The sequence below is a fragment of the Perognathus longimembris genome, chromosome 7 (genome assembly GCF_023159225.1).
Source record: "Perognathus longimembris pacificus isolate PPM17 chromosome 7, ASM2315922v1, whole genome shotgun sequence".
Classification (NCBI taxonomy): domain Eukaryota; kingdom Metazoa; phylum Chordata; class Mammalia; order Rodentia; family Heteromyidae; genus Perognathus; species Perognathus longimembris.
The window spans coordinates 45,979,684-45,999,554 of NC_063167.1; the positions used below are offsets into that span (position 1 = coordinate 45,979,684).

The 19,871-nt window shown below is 38.4% G+C and overlaps 1 protein-coding gene across 2 annotated transcripts in view; it reads left to right on the top strand.

Moving 5' to 3' along the window:
- The window catches only part of Pde4b (phosphodiesterase 4B), a 445,525-nt gene that overhangs the window by 300,720 nt on the left and 124,934 nt on the right, over nt 1–19,871 (top strand). For both annotated transcript variants that reach the window (XM_048351502.1, XM_048351503.1), the window contains one exon: nt 9,006–9,200. In XM_048351502.1, coding sequence (XP_048207459.1) covers nt 9,006–9,200 — 195 coding nt within the window. The remainder of the gene's footprint in view (nt 1–9,005; nt 9,201–19,871) is intronic.

The window sequence follows — 19,871 nt, forward strand, 5'->3', positions numbered from 1 at the left end:
CTTTTGCCCCTTCTGTACTACTTGCTTTGCAGAAACCTAGGAACCCAGGAACTCTTGTCACAGGAAGAATGAGGATTTACATGTTGTGCCCACAATAGGGCATATGTTTGAGATAAGAGTCTTTCGGGGACTTTTCTGCCCAGGCTGGCTTCAAACAGCTATGCTTCGATCTGAGCCTCCTGAGTAGCTAAGATTACAGGCATGAACCACTAGTGACCGCTACCAGAGGTCTTAAATCCAAATGGAACTGGATTTTCATGAGATGAGAAGATGGAACCTTCAAGATCTTGCATTCCCACTATAGTATTTGATTATATTTCCTGATGTGAGGCTCAGCTCCTACCCATGGGAATACAGAAATGGATGAAGGATTAGCTCCTGTTTTAAGAAGATCATGACATGATGGAGTAAGAGGAGTAACTAAACTGAGAAATATTCTAATTTGACAGATTCTTACATCAATAGGAGGTCTTGTGTCTTGGAGTCAAGATGGTGATTCAAAAGCAGGAAGCATTTCCCAGATATTCAACAGCTTAGATGAGGGAGGAAATAGCACCTATAAAGTTGATTCTCAGGAAATAAAAGCAATGACACAGCGCAGTGCTCTAAATTCCACCAACATCCCACAAGCTAGCACATAGCAGTAAGCAAAGGCCACCATCCTGTGTGCTGCCCTGAAATGACACTGGAAGAGATCCTGTAGACTGCCACTAGCCCATAACTGCATCACAGAATCCCCATGGAGATAAAGGCAAGCACTGAGATGAGACTGAGTGACACTTTCACCTCAGTTCCGTGTAGGAAATGGCAGTGGCAGAGAAAAGCAAAAGGATGAAAGAGTAAGAAAGAACTCACTGATTGTAACAGATGGACTTTATGGGAAAGGGGAAATCAGGAAGCCACAGGGTAAGTGGAAAGTGAACAAGCACGAGGGACTAAGATATAACCATTTAGAAGGCCCTCATTGGAGACTAATCAGAACACTTCAAGTTGAACTTAGATCCCCACCATGCTGAGTACCTGCCATTATAGCAAGGTAACCTGTAGCTATGTTGCCATCTGCTGGTCAGAGTGATACAACAACGACTTTTTTTTTTTATTCCTTTCAACTGATTTTTGCCACTTTTTCATTACTTTGTTTTCCATCTAGATTTATAAAATTAACTGTTATTTTTGTACATCTGATTTGGGTATTTCTTTTCTCTCTTTCTCACTTTCTTGTTAGTTATTCTTTCTCTTTCCTTGCTATCACTGTATCTGATATGCCACATCCTCATTCAATATTCAGTTTAAATTTGAATCTTCTCCTTCCTCTCCAGTCACCTTTTCCATCAATGCATTTTCTCTGTTTACAAATTGAATTGCTCTCCTAATTTTACCTCTAATCCTCTGTCCTTCCTTGTTTCCTAGAATTATTGTACACTTTCCTCATTCTTATTCAATACAGTACATAAGGCATTCCTACTATAAAAGTTAGGCAGAAGAAAGAAAGAGGAATGAAGGAAAAAGGTCAAATCACCCCTAGTGACTTATAATATGAGTCTATACTTAAAAGACCTTTAAAATTCTACCAAGAAAACACAACACCTAGGTATGATAAACACCTTTGACATGTAGCAGGTTATAAAATAAAAATAAACAGTTTTAAAAATCAATAGAATTTACAAAAATGAGCAGACTGGTAAAGAAATAAGGAAACCAATCTCATTGAAAATACTGTCCACTGGACCGAAATGTGGCTTAGCAGTAGGGTGCTTGCTTGGCATGCATGAAACTCTGGATTCGATTCCTCAGCACCACATAAACAGAAAAAGCTGAAAGTGGCACTGTGGCTCAAGTAGTAGAGTGCTAGCCTTGAGCCAAAGGAAGCCAGGGACAGTGTTCAAGCCCTGAGTGAAAGCCCCAGGAATGGCAAAATAATAATAATAATGAAAATACTGCCTACCTCCTAGGTAATACTTTATCCAAAGCAGTGAAATAAATTGACAATGGAAGCTTTAAAACTTTGACAAAAGAAATCAAGGAAGACATTAGAAGAGGGAAAGACCTCCCATGTTCAGTGGTTGGCAGAAGAATATTGTGAAAATCGCCATACTATCAAAGCAATCTAGTGATTTAATGCAATGCTCATTAAAAAGTCCCAATGTCGGGGCTGGGAATATGGCCTAGTGGCAAGAGTTCTTGCTTCATATACATGAGGCCCTGGGTTCAATTCCTCAGCACCACATATACAGAAAATGGCCAGAAGTGGCACTGTGGCTCAAGTGGCAGAGTGCTAGCCTTGAGCAAAAAGAAGCCAGGGACAGTGCTCAGGCCCTGAGTTCACGGCCTAGGACTGGCAAAAAAAAAAAAGTCCCAATGTCATTCTTCAAGGAAATAAAAAAAAATCAGTTCAAAAATTCCAATGGAAACATGAATACCAAAAGTAATACTGAGCAAAAATCACAATGTTGGAGGTATCACAATAGAAGACTTCAAATTATACATATTTATATTTAATTATATATTTGCCTATTGATTTATATGTATGTGCATATATAAATATGTAATGCATTGTTTAGGAGAAGATGAAGAGGGAGAGGAAAAGAGAATGATAGAAAGTGAATAATATCAAATGTATTGTGTCTGTGTTTGCATAAGGAATCTAAGGGAAAGATGTTGGTCAATAGGAATATAGAGAAGGTAGGGGAAAAGAGAGCAATAGGAAGGATTACTCTAATTAAAATATAATAGATGCACATATGAGATATCAGAGTGAAACCCCTTGGTACAATACACATACACAAAAATCAAGAACAAGAAAGTAAAATAAACTTTGTTGTGTGTGCTTGGGGTGGGGGGCATTTCAGCTGGAGATTGGTAAACGCATGTGAATGTGGTTGGTGTTAATATATGAAAATTGAAATTGAAATTGAAATTGATGGATGTGGAAGAATGAGAGAGTAACAAAGGAAGTAATATTTAGGGACATGGTCTGTTTTTGTGGAAGTATTGCAATGAAACCATCCATATAGAGCTATTGTATGCTAAAAAAAATAGAATAAAAAGAAAACAAGAAAGAAAGGATCATGGTGTTGTGGAAGAAGGAAACTGGAATACAGGCATGTGACATCACACGTAGCTGAGCATGATGTTACATGCCTACATTCCCAGCTACTTAGGAGGTGAAGTCTGGAGATACCACCCTAGGTAAAGTTGGTGAGACCCTATCTCAAAAATAAATGTCTTAAAAAATGAGCTTGGGGCTGGGAATATGACCTAGTGGTAAAGAGCTCACCTTGTTAAAAAAAAAAAAAAAAAAAAAAAAAAAAAAAAAAAAGAGCTTGAGGCAGACAGAGATCAAGTGATAGAATGCTTGCCGAGTGCAAGGTACTGGGCCTCAATCCCCAGCAGAAGGTGTGTGTGTGTGTGTGTGTGTGTGTGTGTGTGTGTGTGTGTGTGTGTGTGTACAAACACAGTGAATTTAAGATTTCTTAAATGAAGTTTGACTTTTTTCCTCTTTGATAATAAGGTGAAGAGAATTAAGTCTTGGAGAGATGTGAGGGTTAATGATGCAGAAGATAGTCAACACATCATCTTTAAGGAATACAAGCAAGAAAGACAATAAGAGCTCTCTCCTGAAATAGCAATGAACAACTCTGCTGACCTAGAAATATAAATCTTTTTTATAGAGTCTGTGTTTTTGCAGTGGGACTATTTATTAGAATAATCCACAGAGGTACAGCTAGCAAATGGTTGGGTAAAAGAAAAAAAAGTCTCAACTGATTCAGAAATGAATCATTCCTAGGTTTCTGCTTCCTACTTCTTTGTTACAGAAAGTGAGGTTTATGTAGGTAATTGGGGATCAGGAAGCAGCCACCCTGGAGATAATTCTAGGCAAGTCTGTGACCACCCAGCTTAGCTCATACATTTGGAAGGAAAGCTTCTCTTAGTTTAATCAAAGGTTTCCTATGTACCATGTGGTTCTGTTCTTTTTCCCTGATTTTTCCTCCCAGGCTTATGAAGAAAGTATCAGTCATATTTCTCCTTCTAAGCCTGCTGCACAGACCCTACCTGCTCAGATGAGAGGCTGCAGAACTCCAAAGCAGTGGCAGTACTCTGCCATCTGCTGTCTCTCTCCTATCACCGGCCCAGGCAGTGCTGGCTTTAAAAAGGTTCCTAGGTCATAGAAGCCAAAGTCTGGAAGGTGTGGGCAAAGATAGCTTTTCTTTTATGTAAAAACAAAACAAAAGATTAAGGGAAGGCAAGCTGAAGCTGGTTTAGTAGGGCTATTCCTCTATTAGGGGTTGGTGTTAAGATGTCATAATTTTCATCATCTAAGTTGCAATATTTCTATGACTGTTTGTTTTGCTCAGGCAGAGCACAGCTGTGCTTTAAAAATTATTTTTAGATCATTGCTTCACAAGGCTGATAAAAGAAATTAAAATCACATCCCTTCAGACCCATATGAAGGAAACACCAGAAATCTGTGGAGGTGGGAACTGAAGTAAGGGCTGGAGGCAAAAAGGGTTGAAGAGAAGACAGGCATCACACAGCTCTTACAGTATTCTTTAGTTTCCTGGACATTGTTTGGAGGCTCGCTGTTTAGAAGCCTCTGTCCCAGATTCTGGGGATATACAAATGAATAATATAACAATGTTTTGTTAAGCAGCTAAGTAAGTGGAGAATTATAGAGAAGTCTAAAGCTAGACTTTAGTCTAAAGTTTTCAGTCCATTGTATCCATGGTTTCTGTGGATGCAATCAATCACAGATAGCAAATACTTGAAAAAAGATTGTATCTGAATAAAACATGGACACATCCTATTTAAATATCATTCCTTAAAGAATATGGTATAGCAATATTTACCTTGAATTGGTATTTATAGGAATATAGAAATGGCATAATGTATGCAGGAGATGATGTGTATATTGTATGCAAATACTAAGTGATTTCATATAAGGAGCTTGAGCCTCTGCAGCTGTGGATATGTATGGACCTACTGGTACTAGTCTCCTGTAAATACTGAGGGATGATTGTGTGATAAAAAGGGATATGGGGGTGTGCCGAGGAAAAATATGATCTGAGCTGAAGTTAGGAGATTATGACTTCCCACAGTGGGAAGGGCACTCCAGTTGCAGGGAGTCATGTCACAAAACATGGTGTCACTTGTTAACCTGGCCCCAGTGGTCTGACAAGTCGAGGTACAAAGCAAAAGAAAGTGCATAAAACACTAAAGTTTTAGACCACTAGCCATTCACTCTAGGCTCAGAGGTCAGCAGATGCAGGGAGAGAAGCAGACAGATCCAAGAAGAGAAGCAGAACAGAGAGTCCTAGAGACAGAAAGCAGAAGGGGGCCAGGGGTGTCTCAGTCCTAGAAGAAAGGATGTTGCTTCAGTCTGCATGTTGGATATAGGCCACCACTTCTAGGCCGGTGTATGTCCCAGTCATAGTCAAAAATTTGTGAATGGTTGGTTCCTGTCTGAAATGTACATACATGACCAGAGGTAAGGGGAAAATTTTAAGAGAATTATGGTTCAGCTACTGGATAAATTTTTAAGTACCCTGTGAAAAAATAATAATTCTAAAAAGTTTCAGTATGTGGGAAAATCTTTGATAACTTAAAATCGAAATCTGTGGGAGAAAATAAAATTCAGATGTAAAAATACTAAAAATGATACTATTCTTTTCTACCGTGTATATATTTTATAGAACATCCTTATATGACTTTTATAATGACCATTTTTAATCTAAAGAAGCATAAAGATATGATGTGAGCCCTGCTAAGGCAGAGACAAAAATTACCCTAAATAAATAATGACCCTGTTTATGAGTTGGTTTCTGCTACTGTAGATTACGTTTCCTTCCTAATTGTATTTCAGTTTGTGTGGTATATTCATTTTGCTTGTTAAGTCTGTCTACAGCCTCCCCCTTGCCCATACACTCAGCCCCCCTTGCTCCCTAGATGTGTGGGAAGTATTGTAATGTCTGCCTGTTAATTTTGCTGTGACTAGGACTGGTGTCTGGTCGGTGATTCATGTTTGTTCCAAAGTTGTACATCTGTGTTGGTTGCTTTGAAACAGTGCCCCCGGGGAATATGAAAGGCCATTTGTCTAAGACTACTTCTTTGCATCACACAATTCTTCCCTGTCTTCTTTGAAATTCCAGCAAGCTGTCCTGTGAGTGTAGCTATGAAGAAAGAAATCAAAATCAAAGAATATATGGTCAGAGTCTGGGTATCTGTGTCTAGTTTCAGCTTCGCTGACATGGGTGAATACCTGGGGTATTAAAACTAGGAACAGAATTCACTGGTAGCCTCAATTTTAGGCTAGAGTTTTGTGGACTTACCCTCTGCCCACTAGGAATGCCTCTAGCAGAAAAGAGGGCAAAGTGAGCTCTGTCTGAGAGTACACCCAACAGAAAAAGTTCTGAGAGCTGGGTGGGCATATCCACTTGGCGCCTCTTCTAAGATGTCAGCGCAGATACACACAGAAGTGATATTCATAACATTTAATGACTGGTACCACATGAACCAAGTAAATGGACTCAGGCCATTGAGCTGGAGCTCAAGATCCCTTCCTGTTCCAGACACCAAACCTTTAGTTACTGGCTCACCATGAAGTTCAGCCCATCCTGGAGGGCCCGGGGCTGCGGCTAGATGCCAGTGACTTCCAAATCATTCTGTTGCTTTAATATCCAAAAGTCTGTACAGATACATACCAGATACAAGAATACCCAAGAAATGTCAAAGCTTGTGCGCACTGTTAGACTTTGAGTCATCCCACTCTCACCTTTTTAAGGACTTGCACTCAGTGTCCTTAAAAAGGGTTCAGAGCCAGCATCTGGGCCTACCGGCTCTGCAAGATTGGGGTGGCATGTAAGAGCTCTTCTCCACAAAGGTTCTCTTCATTTTGCTCTGCAACTAATATGAATCTCACCCAAGGGAAGATTGCAGTCTGTTTCGTTCTGTTTTTATTTTCTGTAATGTATGTGGCTTACAACATAACTCTCTACCTCTGGCAAACATATGAGCCACTGCTTGGCTGCCTGTCTGCAGCCTTCTAAGAAGCCCAACCCAGGTCATTGGCTTGCTGAGGAAATTCATAGTTAGCAACTTGAAAACCCAAATATCTACTGGATTGTTGTCATTTAACCTAGAGAGTCTCTGGATCTAGAGAATGAAAGGAATACTGTTATCCAGTGGGCCCTACTGAAACTCTGTGAGTATGAGAGTCTCAGGTTGTAAAGAATTGTGTTGGAAGAGTCAGGTCTTCCAAGACTCCATCTACAAGTTGCAGTTGCTGTCCCTTCCCTGTATCCTCATTTTGTATAGTTTCAGATACTCATAATCAGTTGTGATTCAAAATTACTGTGGAAAATTTTAAAATAAGAAATTCATAAGTTTTAAATAACTCAGCATAGTATATTTTATAATTGCTATGGGTTGTTTATCTATTACTGTGTCTAATTTATAAATTGAATTTATCACCAGAATATATGTACAGGAGTAAACTCCAATATATGGAGATCTGGAATCATTTACCTGCTTTTTAGATGGGGTCTTAGAATATATCTCCTGCATAAAGGGATGGCAAAACTATTATTATGGCCTGTTACTTTAATAATCAGGGTCTATTCATCTCCTAAACCTGTTTACCACAATTGAAGAGTGGGACAAAAGTAGGATAAAATTATATATTTTACAGAATTGTTAGGGTCAGATGAAAGAAGGTACCAGAAAATACCTTGTCAACGTATATGTGTCTGTATGTGTATATACATATATATGTGTGTATGTATACATATATGTGTATTTGCTTTCTCTTTATATATATATATGTTGCTGTTTTCTCTCTCTCACTTTCTCATTTTCTCTATATAATCAAAATACATCTGATGAGATCATCATTGTTAGAATTAGAAGAATAAAAGAACTAAGAACATTGATTATGGCAGCTGAATGAGTACTGGATGAATATACGAGAAAGCCAACTAGTAGGGTCTAACTTAGGATAAAGAGCCTCCTTGCCCCATACACTTTTCACGGTTCCTTTTTGTAGAGCTTCAGCTAGAAAGTGGGGGGTACTCCAGAGAAATAATAGCAAAGATTATTACTATCATTTAAGGGTAAGTGAAGTTGTATGTATATGGAATGATAAAAGAGATTGTGAAAAGAATTCAATACTTAGGATAATACCCAGCATGGGGAGAGAAAAATGTGACAAAATCTCCAGTGTTCTTGTTTGTGTGTTCATTGATCCAAGCTGGTTCAAATAATTCTGGGCTTAAGAGCACTTCCCAGAGCAATGGAGAATGACCAGAAATCTCACTGATCTTTCTCCATGGAGCCGGTGAAATTGTCTTCTTCTTCTACAGCCAAGCTCTATGGGAATTTGGTATTATCAGATTAAATCATTTCTGTGATTGAACTTGGATATGAATATTTAGTGTCAGGTTAGGCATCCCATCTAATCAGACAGTGGATATTTTCAGAAAAACAGTTTGTTCCCAAAACATTTAGAAATATGCATATTGTGTCTTTAATGAGACCATGATATTTATTTATGGCAGGAAGAACTCTTGCAGCTAGGAATACTCATTCCCATGATATTTCAGTGTTTGATACCTAGAACTGCAGGCAATATGTGAGATGCCCTCTCTGAGGATACTACAAATCATTTTACTATTGGCTCCAATTCTGAATTTGTCAAGTATGCTCTGGCTAATCTTGGTGTGTGCTCCTGGGACTAAATTCTGGCTTGCTAATGGTAGGCTCATATAAATGTCTGAATGATCTTTGTAGGACAGAATTTCCTATTACAAAATGGAAATTATAATGACTGTTACTCAGAGCCTTTTGAGAATGAAAACTTTCTGTATAGTATATACCTATGTATGCATGTTTCTATCTATCATCTATCTATATGCCCAGTATACAATACTTGCTGTATATGGATCCTTGATGTAGATTAGATGTCTTCTACCTGTGATTCTCATGTGACCAGAGTTCTCTGCATTCTCTTTAAGCTTTGACGTGGAAAATGGCCCTTCACCAGGTCGGAGCCCACTGGATCCCCAAGCCAGTTCATCCTCTGGGTTGGTGCTTCACGCCACCTTCCCTGGTCATAGCCAGCGCAGAGAGTCTTTTCTCTACAGATCAGACAGCGATTATGACTTGTCACCAAAGGCAATGTCAAGAAACTCATCACTTCCAAGCGAGCAGTGAGTATAGATCTTCTTGTCTGACTGTTAAATCTCATATTTGCTTCACATTTAACCCAGTCACAGCAAGAGCAATGGCTCCCATTTAGCCCAAGGGAAGAGGAAAGAGAAAAGTAAACAGAAACAGAGATGACAAAGATGGCCATCTTAAGGGCATTAGGCTCTATAGCATGTGGATTTGTAGCTTGGATTTTATCCAGGGGGGTTAACAACCTCAGGCACAATTCTCAGTTAACATCTGTTATTGATATCATTTAAAAAATTCATTGGGCTTCATTTCCTAAACTGCAAAATCGTTTATAGGATGGGGACCTGAGTACATTTTGCAAATCACATTTGAAACTTTGGCTGCACGTGCTCCACCAGAGATGAATGGTAGTTGGCTCTCTGCATTTGTCCCCACTGGGACATTTAACTGAGGTGTTATTCAGTATATACCTGTGTATCTGCTGGGAACCTTCACACAATGGTCCCTTGTTTCCTGGATTCTTTTTTTTTTTGGGGGGGGGGGCCAGTCCTGGGCCTTGGACTCAGGGCCTGAGCACTGTCCCTGGCTTCTTTTTGCTCAAGGCTAGCACTCTGCCACTTGAGCCACAGCGCCGCTTCTGGCCGTTTTCTGTATATGTGGTGCTGGGGAATCGAACCTAGGGCCTCATGTATCCGAGGCAGGCACTCTTGCCACTAGGCTATATCCCCAGCCCCTGTTTCCTGGATTCTTGATGAGACACATCACATAGTCCATTGCCCATTGCCCTGGGCAGCACAGATAATGTTATTTTGTTGTTGTTGTTTTGATGCTATTAATTATAGATTGCTAACAATGATGGGATTGCCTATTTATTAAATTTCTGAAACTAAATAAAGTTGGACATTGAAATTTATGACTTAAAAGGTTTCTGGGCACACATACAAGTGTTTTTAACATCAGATGTTATAAAAAAAAAAAAAACACTCCTTAATGTCTACAGCTTGAAAAATTTCACTTGGTTCTCTTCCTCTATTAGAAAGCAACGAAGGTTTGTCTTCTTCTGAAGGGAAGAGGACATTTTAAAGCTAGAAGCAAGCAAATATTTCCCGGGATATTTTTGCCAGAAAATTTTAAGGGAACTATGCTGGCTATATTTCAATCATTGTGGTGACCAAAATTCTAGTTTTGTGTGTTTTTAAAATTAATTTATATAGTTATTGTCAAATTGATGTACAGAGGGGTTTCAGTTCCACCATAAGTCAGTGAGTATATTTCTAATCTAACTTGTTACCTCCTCCCTCATTTTTCTCCCATCTTCTCCCCTACCCAACTCCCTCCCATCCTCGAGATGTACAGTTGGTTTACAGCATATTATCTTGTAAGTATTGCTGTTGCATTGGTTCGCCTTTTACCCTTTGTCTCCCCATTTTGATGTTCCCCTTCTCTTCCCTAATTCTGATAAACATATGTATAATACCCAGGGTACCAAAATCAGTTACAATGACATTAGGGGTAAACCATGGGGAGGAAAGACAAAAGAAAAATGTAGAATTTCACAGGGTACATTGAAAATAACAACAATGATAAACCACTTACTTCCATAAGTTGGAGTTCATTTCACTTAGCGTCCTTTTATATGTTCATATGTACATGTTATGTGTTCATATGTAAATAGCTATTGTGATCTTTTGCTAAGAGTTTGCTAGATATGTACTAATTATTACCTATGGGGGAAACCATAGAGTCTATGTTACTTTGGGTCTCACTCACTTCACTTAATATGATATTTTCCAAGGCTTTCCATTTCCTTGTGAATGGGGCAATGTCATTCTTTCTGCTAGAAACATAGAATTCCATTTGTGTATAGGTGTTACATTTCCTTGAGCCATTTTCTTGAGCCTTATCTACTGAGGGGCATCTGGGTTGGCACTATATTTTAGTGATGGTAAATTGTTCTGCAATGAATATAGTTATGCTGATAGTTTTAGTGTAGTCTTGCTTGTTCCTGGAGTGGCTGGGTCATAGGAGAGCTCTATGTTTAGCCTTTTTTTTTTCAAATTTTTATTATCAAACTGATGTACAGAGAGGTTACAGTTTCATACGTTAGGCATTGGATACATTTCTTGTACTGTTTGTTACCTTGTCCCTCATACCCCCCCTCCCCCTTACCCTTTCTCCCCCTGAGGTGTTCAGTTCACTTACACCAAACAGTTTTGCAAGTATTGCTATTGTAGTTGTTTGTCTTTTTTTACCCTGTGTCTCTCAATTTTGGTATTCCCTTTCAATTTACTAGTTCCAATACCAGTATAAATGGTTTCCAATATACTCAGATAAGATTACAGAGATAGTGTAGGTACAATCACAGGAAGGTGATACAAGAACATCATCAATAGTAGAAGCTACAGATACACATGGGACGTTGAAAGTAGTTACAATTGTAATATAACAATTGTCTCCATAACATGGAGTTCATTTCACTTAGCATCGTCTTAGGTGTTCATAAGGGTATAGCTATTGGGCCTTGTGATGCTCTGCTATGACTTGCCTAAACCTGTACTAATTATTCCCAATAAGGGAGACCATAGAGTACATGTTTCTTTGGGTCTGGCTCACTTCACTTAGTATAATTTTTTCCAAGTCCTTCCATTTCCTTACAAATGGGACAATGTCATTCTTTCTGATAGAGGCATAAAATTCCATTGTGTATATGTACCACATTTTCCTGATCCATTCGTCTACTGAGGGGCATCTGGGTTGGTTTCAGATTTTCACTATGACAAATTGTGCTGCGATGAGCATTGTTGTGCTGGTGGCATTACTGTGATTTTGTTTGTGGTCTTTTGGATAGATACCCAAAAGTGGGGCTGCTGGGTCATAGGGGAGCTCTATGTTTAGTGTTCTGAGGAATCTCCATACTGCTTGCCAGAGTGGCTGAACCAGTTTACATTCCCACCAACAATGAAGTAGGGTTCCTTTTTGGCCACATCCTCTCCAACATTTATTATTGTTAGTTTTCTTGATATATGACATTCTTACTGGGGTGAGATGGAATCTCAATGTTGTTTTGATTTGCATTTCTTTTATGGCCAGTGATGTAGAGCATTTTTCATATGTCTCCTGGCCATTCTCATTTCCTCATCAGAGAAGTCTCTTTGTAACTCTTTAGCCCACTTGATGAGTGGGCTATTGGTTCTTTGCGGTTTTGTTTTGGAAGAGGGTAATTTTTTTATTTCTGCATATATTTTAGATATGAGGCCTTTGTCCGTTGAATGGCCAGGAAAGATCTTCTCCCAGTCTGTGGGCTTTCTGTTTATCTTGCGAGCTATGTCCTTTGCTGTGCTCTACAGTTTGATGCAGTCCCATTTGTCCAACCTTTCTTTGATTTGTAGCATTTCTGGGTCTTTGTTAAGGAAGTTCTGTCCTGTACCAAGGAGCAATCAAAATGGCAATATTGCCAAAGGCTATCTACAAATTCAATGCAATACCCATTAATATCCCAACACCATTTTTTAATGAAATAGAGGAAGCAATCCAGAAATTCATATGGAACTATAAAAGACCTAGAATAGCAAAAACAATCCTAAGCAGAAAGAACAGTGCTGGAGGAATTACAATACCCAACGTCAAGCTGTATTATAAAGCTGTAGTAATAAAAACAGCTTGGTATTGGCACCAGAACAGGCCTGAAGACCAATGGAACAGAATTGAAGAGCCTGAAATGAACCCACAGAACTATGCCTACTTAATCTTTGATAAAGGAGCTAAAACAATAGTATGGAAGAAAGATAGCCTCTTTAACAAATGGTGCTGGCAAAACTGGCTCAACACATGCAACAAACTAAAACTAGATCCTTATATATCACCCTGCACCAAAATCAATTCCAAATTGATTGAAGACCTCGAAATCAAAACAGATACCCTGAAAACACTAAAGGAAGGAGTAGGAGAAACACTTGGGCTCCTTGGTACGTTTAGCCTTTTGAGCAACTTCCACACTACTTTCCAGAGTGGTTGAACAAGTTTACACTCCCACCAACAGTGTAGTAGGGCTCCCTTTGGGCTACATCCCCACAGAGATCTGTTATTAGTTTTCTTGATAATGGACATTCTTACTGGGGCGAGGCGGAATCTCAGTGTTGTTTTGATTTGCATTTCTTTTATGGTCAGTGATGTTGAGCACTTCTTCAAGTGTCTCCTCACCATTCTCATTTCCTCTTCAGAGAAGTCTCTGCTTAGCCCACTTATTAAGGGGGCAGATATTTCTTCCAGGATTTGTTTTTGGGGAACTTAATTTTTTGAGTTCTATGTATATTTTAGATATGAGGCCCTTGTCTGTTGTATGGCCAATGAAGATCTTCTCTGAACCTGAGGGCTTTCTATTTATATTGCAAGCTATGTCCTTTGCCATGCAGACACTCTGCAGTTTGATGCAATCCTATTTGTCCAACCTTTCTTTGATTTGCTTTGTTCCTGGGTCTTTATTAAGAAAGTTTCATCCTGTTCCAAGGAGCCCAAGTGTATCTCCCATTCCTTTCTGCAATGTTTTCAGGATATCTGCTTTTACCTTGAGGTCTTTGATCCATTTGGAATTGATTCTGGTGCAGGGTGATATACAATGACATAGCTTTAGTTTGTTACAGGCATTTAACCAATTTTTCCAGCCCCATTTGTTGAAAAGACAGTTTTTCTTCCATCCTATTATCTTTAGCTCTTTTATCAAAGATTAAGTGGCCATAGGTCTGCAGGTTAATTTCTGGGTCTTCAGTTCTATTCCATTGGTCCCCAGGTCTGTTCTTATGCCAATACCAAGATGTTTTTATTACTATAGCTTTGTAATAGAATTTGATTTTTGGTATTGATATTCCTCCAGCACTGTCCTTCCTGACAATTCTGGGGCTTGAACTCAGGGCCTGAGCACTGTCCTTGAGCTTTTTTTGCTCAAAGATAGCACTCTACCATTTGAGCCACAATGCCACTTTTGGCTTTTTCTGATTATGTGGTACTGAGGAATCTAACCCAGGGCTTCATGCGTGCTATGCAAGCACTATACCACTAAGCCACATCCCCAGATCCCAAAGTTCATTTTTGTAAAGTCATTTGAATGAACTGAAACTTCCTGATATGCCATGTAGTATGCTAGGCACTGTGGATGGCATATCAACAAAATGGTAGAAAAATGACAGATGAGTCTAAAACAGAGTTCATTCCCCTAAAGTTTCTGGTCTCAGGGAGACTAGAGCTAAACAGGAATAAGAGGAAAGGACACACACATACAGAACTACAGAGTGGGTGTGAATCATGAGACCACATTCCTTAGCATCAGTTATTTATCTCTGTTAATTATTAGAGAAATCCCATCTGGTAGGTTTTCACTGTTAACCCCACTCTTAGATGATGACTCTGAGTCAGTGAGAAACTGGCCTCTATATCATACCTATACATCATGGTGTATCCCATATCATTGCTAAGGATGATTGTGTTAGTCCATTTACTGTTGTTACAATAAAATATCTGAAAGTCTATACTTAGTAATTAAATAGGTTTATCTGCTGATGTCATTGGCTAGAAGGTCAAAAGACTCTGCCTATATTTATATATGGCAGAAAAATAGAAAAGGAACTAGCCATGTACAGAGGGGCATAGTGAATAGCATAAACATCCCTTATAGCAACTCACTAAAATGAGAACTAGCTCACTTTAAAAGAACTACATTAATCCTTTCGGAGGAAAATGCTTGCAATGACCTAACTGCCTCATACTAGTCTGTACCTCTTAAAGGTCCCAGCACCTCCCAACATCACCACAGTAAGAACCAAAGTTATAACACATGAACCCTTGGAGGAAATAAATACAGATCCAAAGCTGTAGTAATGATCATATTCAAAACATTTGGATTTCCTTTTGCTCATGTTCTTCTAACAGGGAATGGCATTGGTATCACCATGCTCAAAACAAACCTATGCAGAACAAGGGCTACCTGAGGCTGGAGGAGAGATACCACATTGAGCTTGATCATGTAGAGCTGGCTTGAATATCCTACTAATTCTCTCCTCCACCAAGATAAAAACACAAAAGCTTTCTAGATTTCATCATGGAGGAATATAGGAAATTTGGTACACTCAAAATAATTGAGCTTCATTCACATGGTAATTTTCAGATAAAAGACTAACTTTAGAAGTGATCCAAATTAATTCTCATTCCAGTTAATATTTCTCCAAACTCATTCTAAACAGCTTGATGAACCTTCAGGTCATTCAGATCCTTTGCAGAATACTCTGAGCAGATTCCAGATTGTACTCTGTTGTTTCTTGACTTGGAATCAAAGGCTCATAGAGATTTTAAACTTGAGAATTTAGAGCTTGCAATCCAACTCAGTGTACAACTGGTGAGATATGCAGTTCTGAGTATGTTATATCCAGAACCCCTGTTACTACTAGTTTCCCTCTTTGTAATTTACTAACCAAAAAACATTTCTATTGAATGTCACCAACTTAGGAAAGTAAAAATGAAACATATAACTTACCTAGTATCAGGAGGAGAATTATTTTAAATAAGAAGGAAAAGCCTATTCCTGTAATAAAAAGAGTCTCAATATACATTCTTCTCAGCAGCCCATGGAACATACTCCAAAATAGATCATATCATAGTCCACAGAAGGAACCTCAGCAAATACAAGAGTATTGACATTATCCCATGTATTCTATCTGATCACAGTGGAATAAAGGTAGCCTTCAATAATAAAGGATAACACAGAAACTACACAAATACTTGAAGGCTAAACTCCTCACTGTTATCTAACATTTGGGTTACAGAGAAAATTAAGGACGAAATTACTGAGTTCATAAGCGACAATGACAATAAAAATACATCACAAAGAAACCTATGGGATACAGCAAAGACAATTCTTAGGGGCAAAATCATTGCCCTCAGTACACACATTAAAAGAATGAAATCAGAACAGGTAAATAACATCATGATGCAGTTAAAATGACTGGAGAAACAAGAAAAAAATTGAATCTAAAATGACTAGGAGGAGAGAGGTCACAAAGCTTAAAGAAGAGATAAACCTGATTGAGTATAGAAAGACCATTCAACAAATAAATAAAACTAAAAGCTGGTTCTTTGAGAAAATAAATAAAATTGACAGACTCCTTGCAAAACTTACAAAAAAAGAAGAGAAGAGACTCATATCCATAAGATCAGAGACTTAGAACAAATTACAACAAATTTGTATTACAACAAATACACAGGATATTCAAACAATTATAAGGAACTATTTCCAGAACCTTTCCTCACGAAAGAACAAAAATTTTACAGAAATGGATCAATTCTTAGAGAAGTATAAACTGCTCAAACTGAATCAAGAAGAAATAAATCAACTAAATAAACAATAACCTACAGCGAGATACAAGAGCCTTCCAACAAAGAAAAGCCCAGGCCCGGATGGATTCACCAATGAATTCTATAAAACCTTCAGTGAGGAGCTAATACCAATACTCCTCAAACTCTTTTGCAAAATAGAAACAGAGGGAGAAATCCCAAACTCATTCTATGAAGCTAATATCATACTCAACCCCAAACCAGGCAAAGACCCAACAAAAAAAGAGAATTACAAACAAATATCACTAATGAACACAGATGCAAAGCTCCTCAACAAAATATTAGCTAACAGGATCCAGAAACTGATCAAGAAAATTATACATCACGATCAAGTAGGCTTCATCCCACAGATGCAAGGATGATTCAACATCTGCAAATCAATAAATGTAATTTACCACATCAACAGAGCTAAGACCAAGAACCATCATCATCTCAGCTGATGCCCAAAAAGCCTTTGACAAACTACAACACCCATACATGCTAAAAGCCCTGGAGAGAACAGGAATAGAGGGAACATTCTGTAAAACAATAAAAGCCATATACAACAGACCAACTGCTAATATCATATTAAATGGGGAGAAACTAAAACCATTTCCCCTAAACTCAGGAACAAGACAAGGATGACCACTCTCCCCACTTCTATTCAACATAGTGCTGGAATCCCTAGCCATAGTTAGGTAATAATAATAAGGTAAGAGGAGGACATCAAAGGGATCCACATTGGTAAAGAAGAAATCAAACTATCCCTATTCACAGATGACATGATTTTATATTTGAAGGACCCAAGAAACTCAGTCCCCAAACTCCTAGACCTAATAAACCATTCTGGCAAAGTAGCAGGATACAAAATCAACCCCCAAAAAATCAGCAGTTTTTCTGTATACCAGCAATGTACAAGCAGACAAGGAAAATATGGAAATAATACTATTAGCAACATCTTAAAAAAGAATAAATTACCTAGGGATTAACCTAACTAAATCTGTGAATGACCTATTTAATGAGAACTATTAAAATCTAAAAAGGGAGATCAAAGAGGACACCAGGAGATGGAAAGACCTACCATGCTCATGGGTAGGCAGAATCAATATAGTGAAAATGGTCATATTGCCCAAAACGTTATACACATTCAATGCAATCCCCATCAAAATCCCAGCTACATTCTTCACTGAAATAGAAAAACAACAACCCATAAATTCATATGGAACAGCAAAAGACCTAGAATAGCCAAAGCAATTCTAGGCAAAAGAAGCAGCACAGGAGGAATCACAATACCAGACTTCAAGCTCTATTATAGAGCCATCATAACAAAAACAGCCTGGTATTAGTATAAAAACAGACCTGAAGACCAATGGAATAGAATAGAAGACATAGAAATAAAGCCACATTCTTATAGTCAGCTGATATTCGACAAAGGAGCTAAAGACATACAATGGAAGAAACATAGCCTCTTCAACTACTGGTGCTGGGAAAACTGGGCAACCACATGTAGGAAACTCTAAGTGGACCCTAGCCTATTACCATGCACCAAGATCAACTCAAAATGAGTTAAGGACCTCAACATCAGACCTGAAACCTTGAAACTACTGAAGGACAGAGTAGGAGAGACACTAGAACTTATAGGCACAGGTAGGAACTTCCTGAACATAGTCCCAGGGGCACAACAGATAGGGCAGAGACTCGACAAATGGGACTACTACAAAATAAAAAGTTTCTGCATGGCTAAAGACATAGCCACTAAACTAGAAAGACAGCCAGCCATGTGGGAAAGGATCTTCACCAGCACAGCAACAAAGAGCTAATATCCGCCATCTACAGAGCACTCAAGAAACTAACCCCCTCCAAACCCAGTAAGCCAATTAATAAATGGGCAAAGGAGCTAAAGAGAGACTTCACAAGAGAAGAGATAAAATTGGCAAAGAAACATATGAGGAAATGTTCAACATTCCTGGCAGTAAAGGAAATGCAAATAAAAACAACCCTGAGATACCACCTCACTCCAGTTAGAATGGCCTATACTCTGAACTCAGGCAACAACAAATGCTGGAGGGGATGCGGGGAAAGAGGAACCCTTCTCCACTGTTGGTGGGAGTGCAAATTAGTACAACCACTTTGGAAAACAGTATGGAAGTTCTCAAAAATCTCAGCATAGACCTACCCTATGACCCAGCCATACCACTCCTAGGCATCTATCCTGAACAACAGGCCTCAGGATATCATAAAGACATCTGCACATCCATGTTTGTTGCTGCACAATTCACAATAGCCAAAATATGAAAACAACCTAGATGCCCCACTACAGATGAATGGATTTTAAAAATGAGGTACCTATACACAATGGAATACTACATAGTGATTAGAAATAATAAAATATTTGTATTCACAGGGAAATGGTCAGAACTTGAACAAATAATGTTGAGCGAGACAAGCCTAGAACATAGAGAACAAAGGGGCATGGTCTCCTTGATATATGACTGTTAGGGAGGGGGGTGGGGACAGTAGAGACCATGTCTGCAAAACAACAAACTTCTTTTCAAATGGTATTTCCACCTGTTTGGGTCAGGGACTTTACATTATGTATCTAAAACCAAACAACTACTAAACTACTAAAGGTCTAGAATAGACTTATCAGAGGATCACAATAGCTCAGCAGCTATGTACACATTATCATATAAGACGAGGATAAGCAAAAACAACTCCAAGAGAAGGACACAAGAGGATTCTATTGTTGACGTTACCTTTAAAATTCTAAGTGAATTTCCTTTGGCGTACCCTACATGGTTACTGTATATGATTTTGGTACACTGGATATACTTGATCTAGGGAAGGTGAAGAAAAATGAGGGTATAAGATATCACAAGAAATGTACTCACTGCCTTATTATGTAACTGTACCCCCTTTGCACAACACCTTGTCAATAAAGTTTAATTTAAAAAATGAAGAAAAAAGTGTCTTGCCTAAGTATGCAAAACTGGCAATGTAATACTACACTATGTTGATTACAGGATATAGTAAAATATTTTTGAATAAAAATAGCACAAGATTGTGTTTTGAAAATATTTTATATTACAGTATAAACTTTCATGCTTGCTTGCCAATTTAGGAATTTATATTTACCAATGTGAAAGATAAGAAAATATGGTTAAAAATAGTATCAATGTTTTTCTGGTATCTCATTTGATCAGGACTATGTCAGAAAATTCAGTTTCACACACACACATCTGGATCTAAACTGAAGTAATGTTTATGGGGCTCTTTCTCCCAAGAAAGCTCAGGATAAGCTGAAATAGAGGATAAGAAGTCATAAACTCCAACTTCTTCATCTG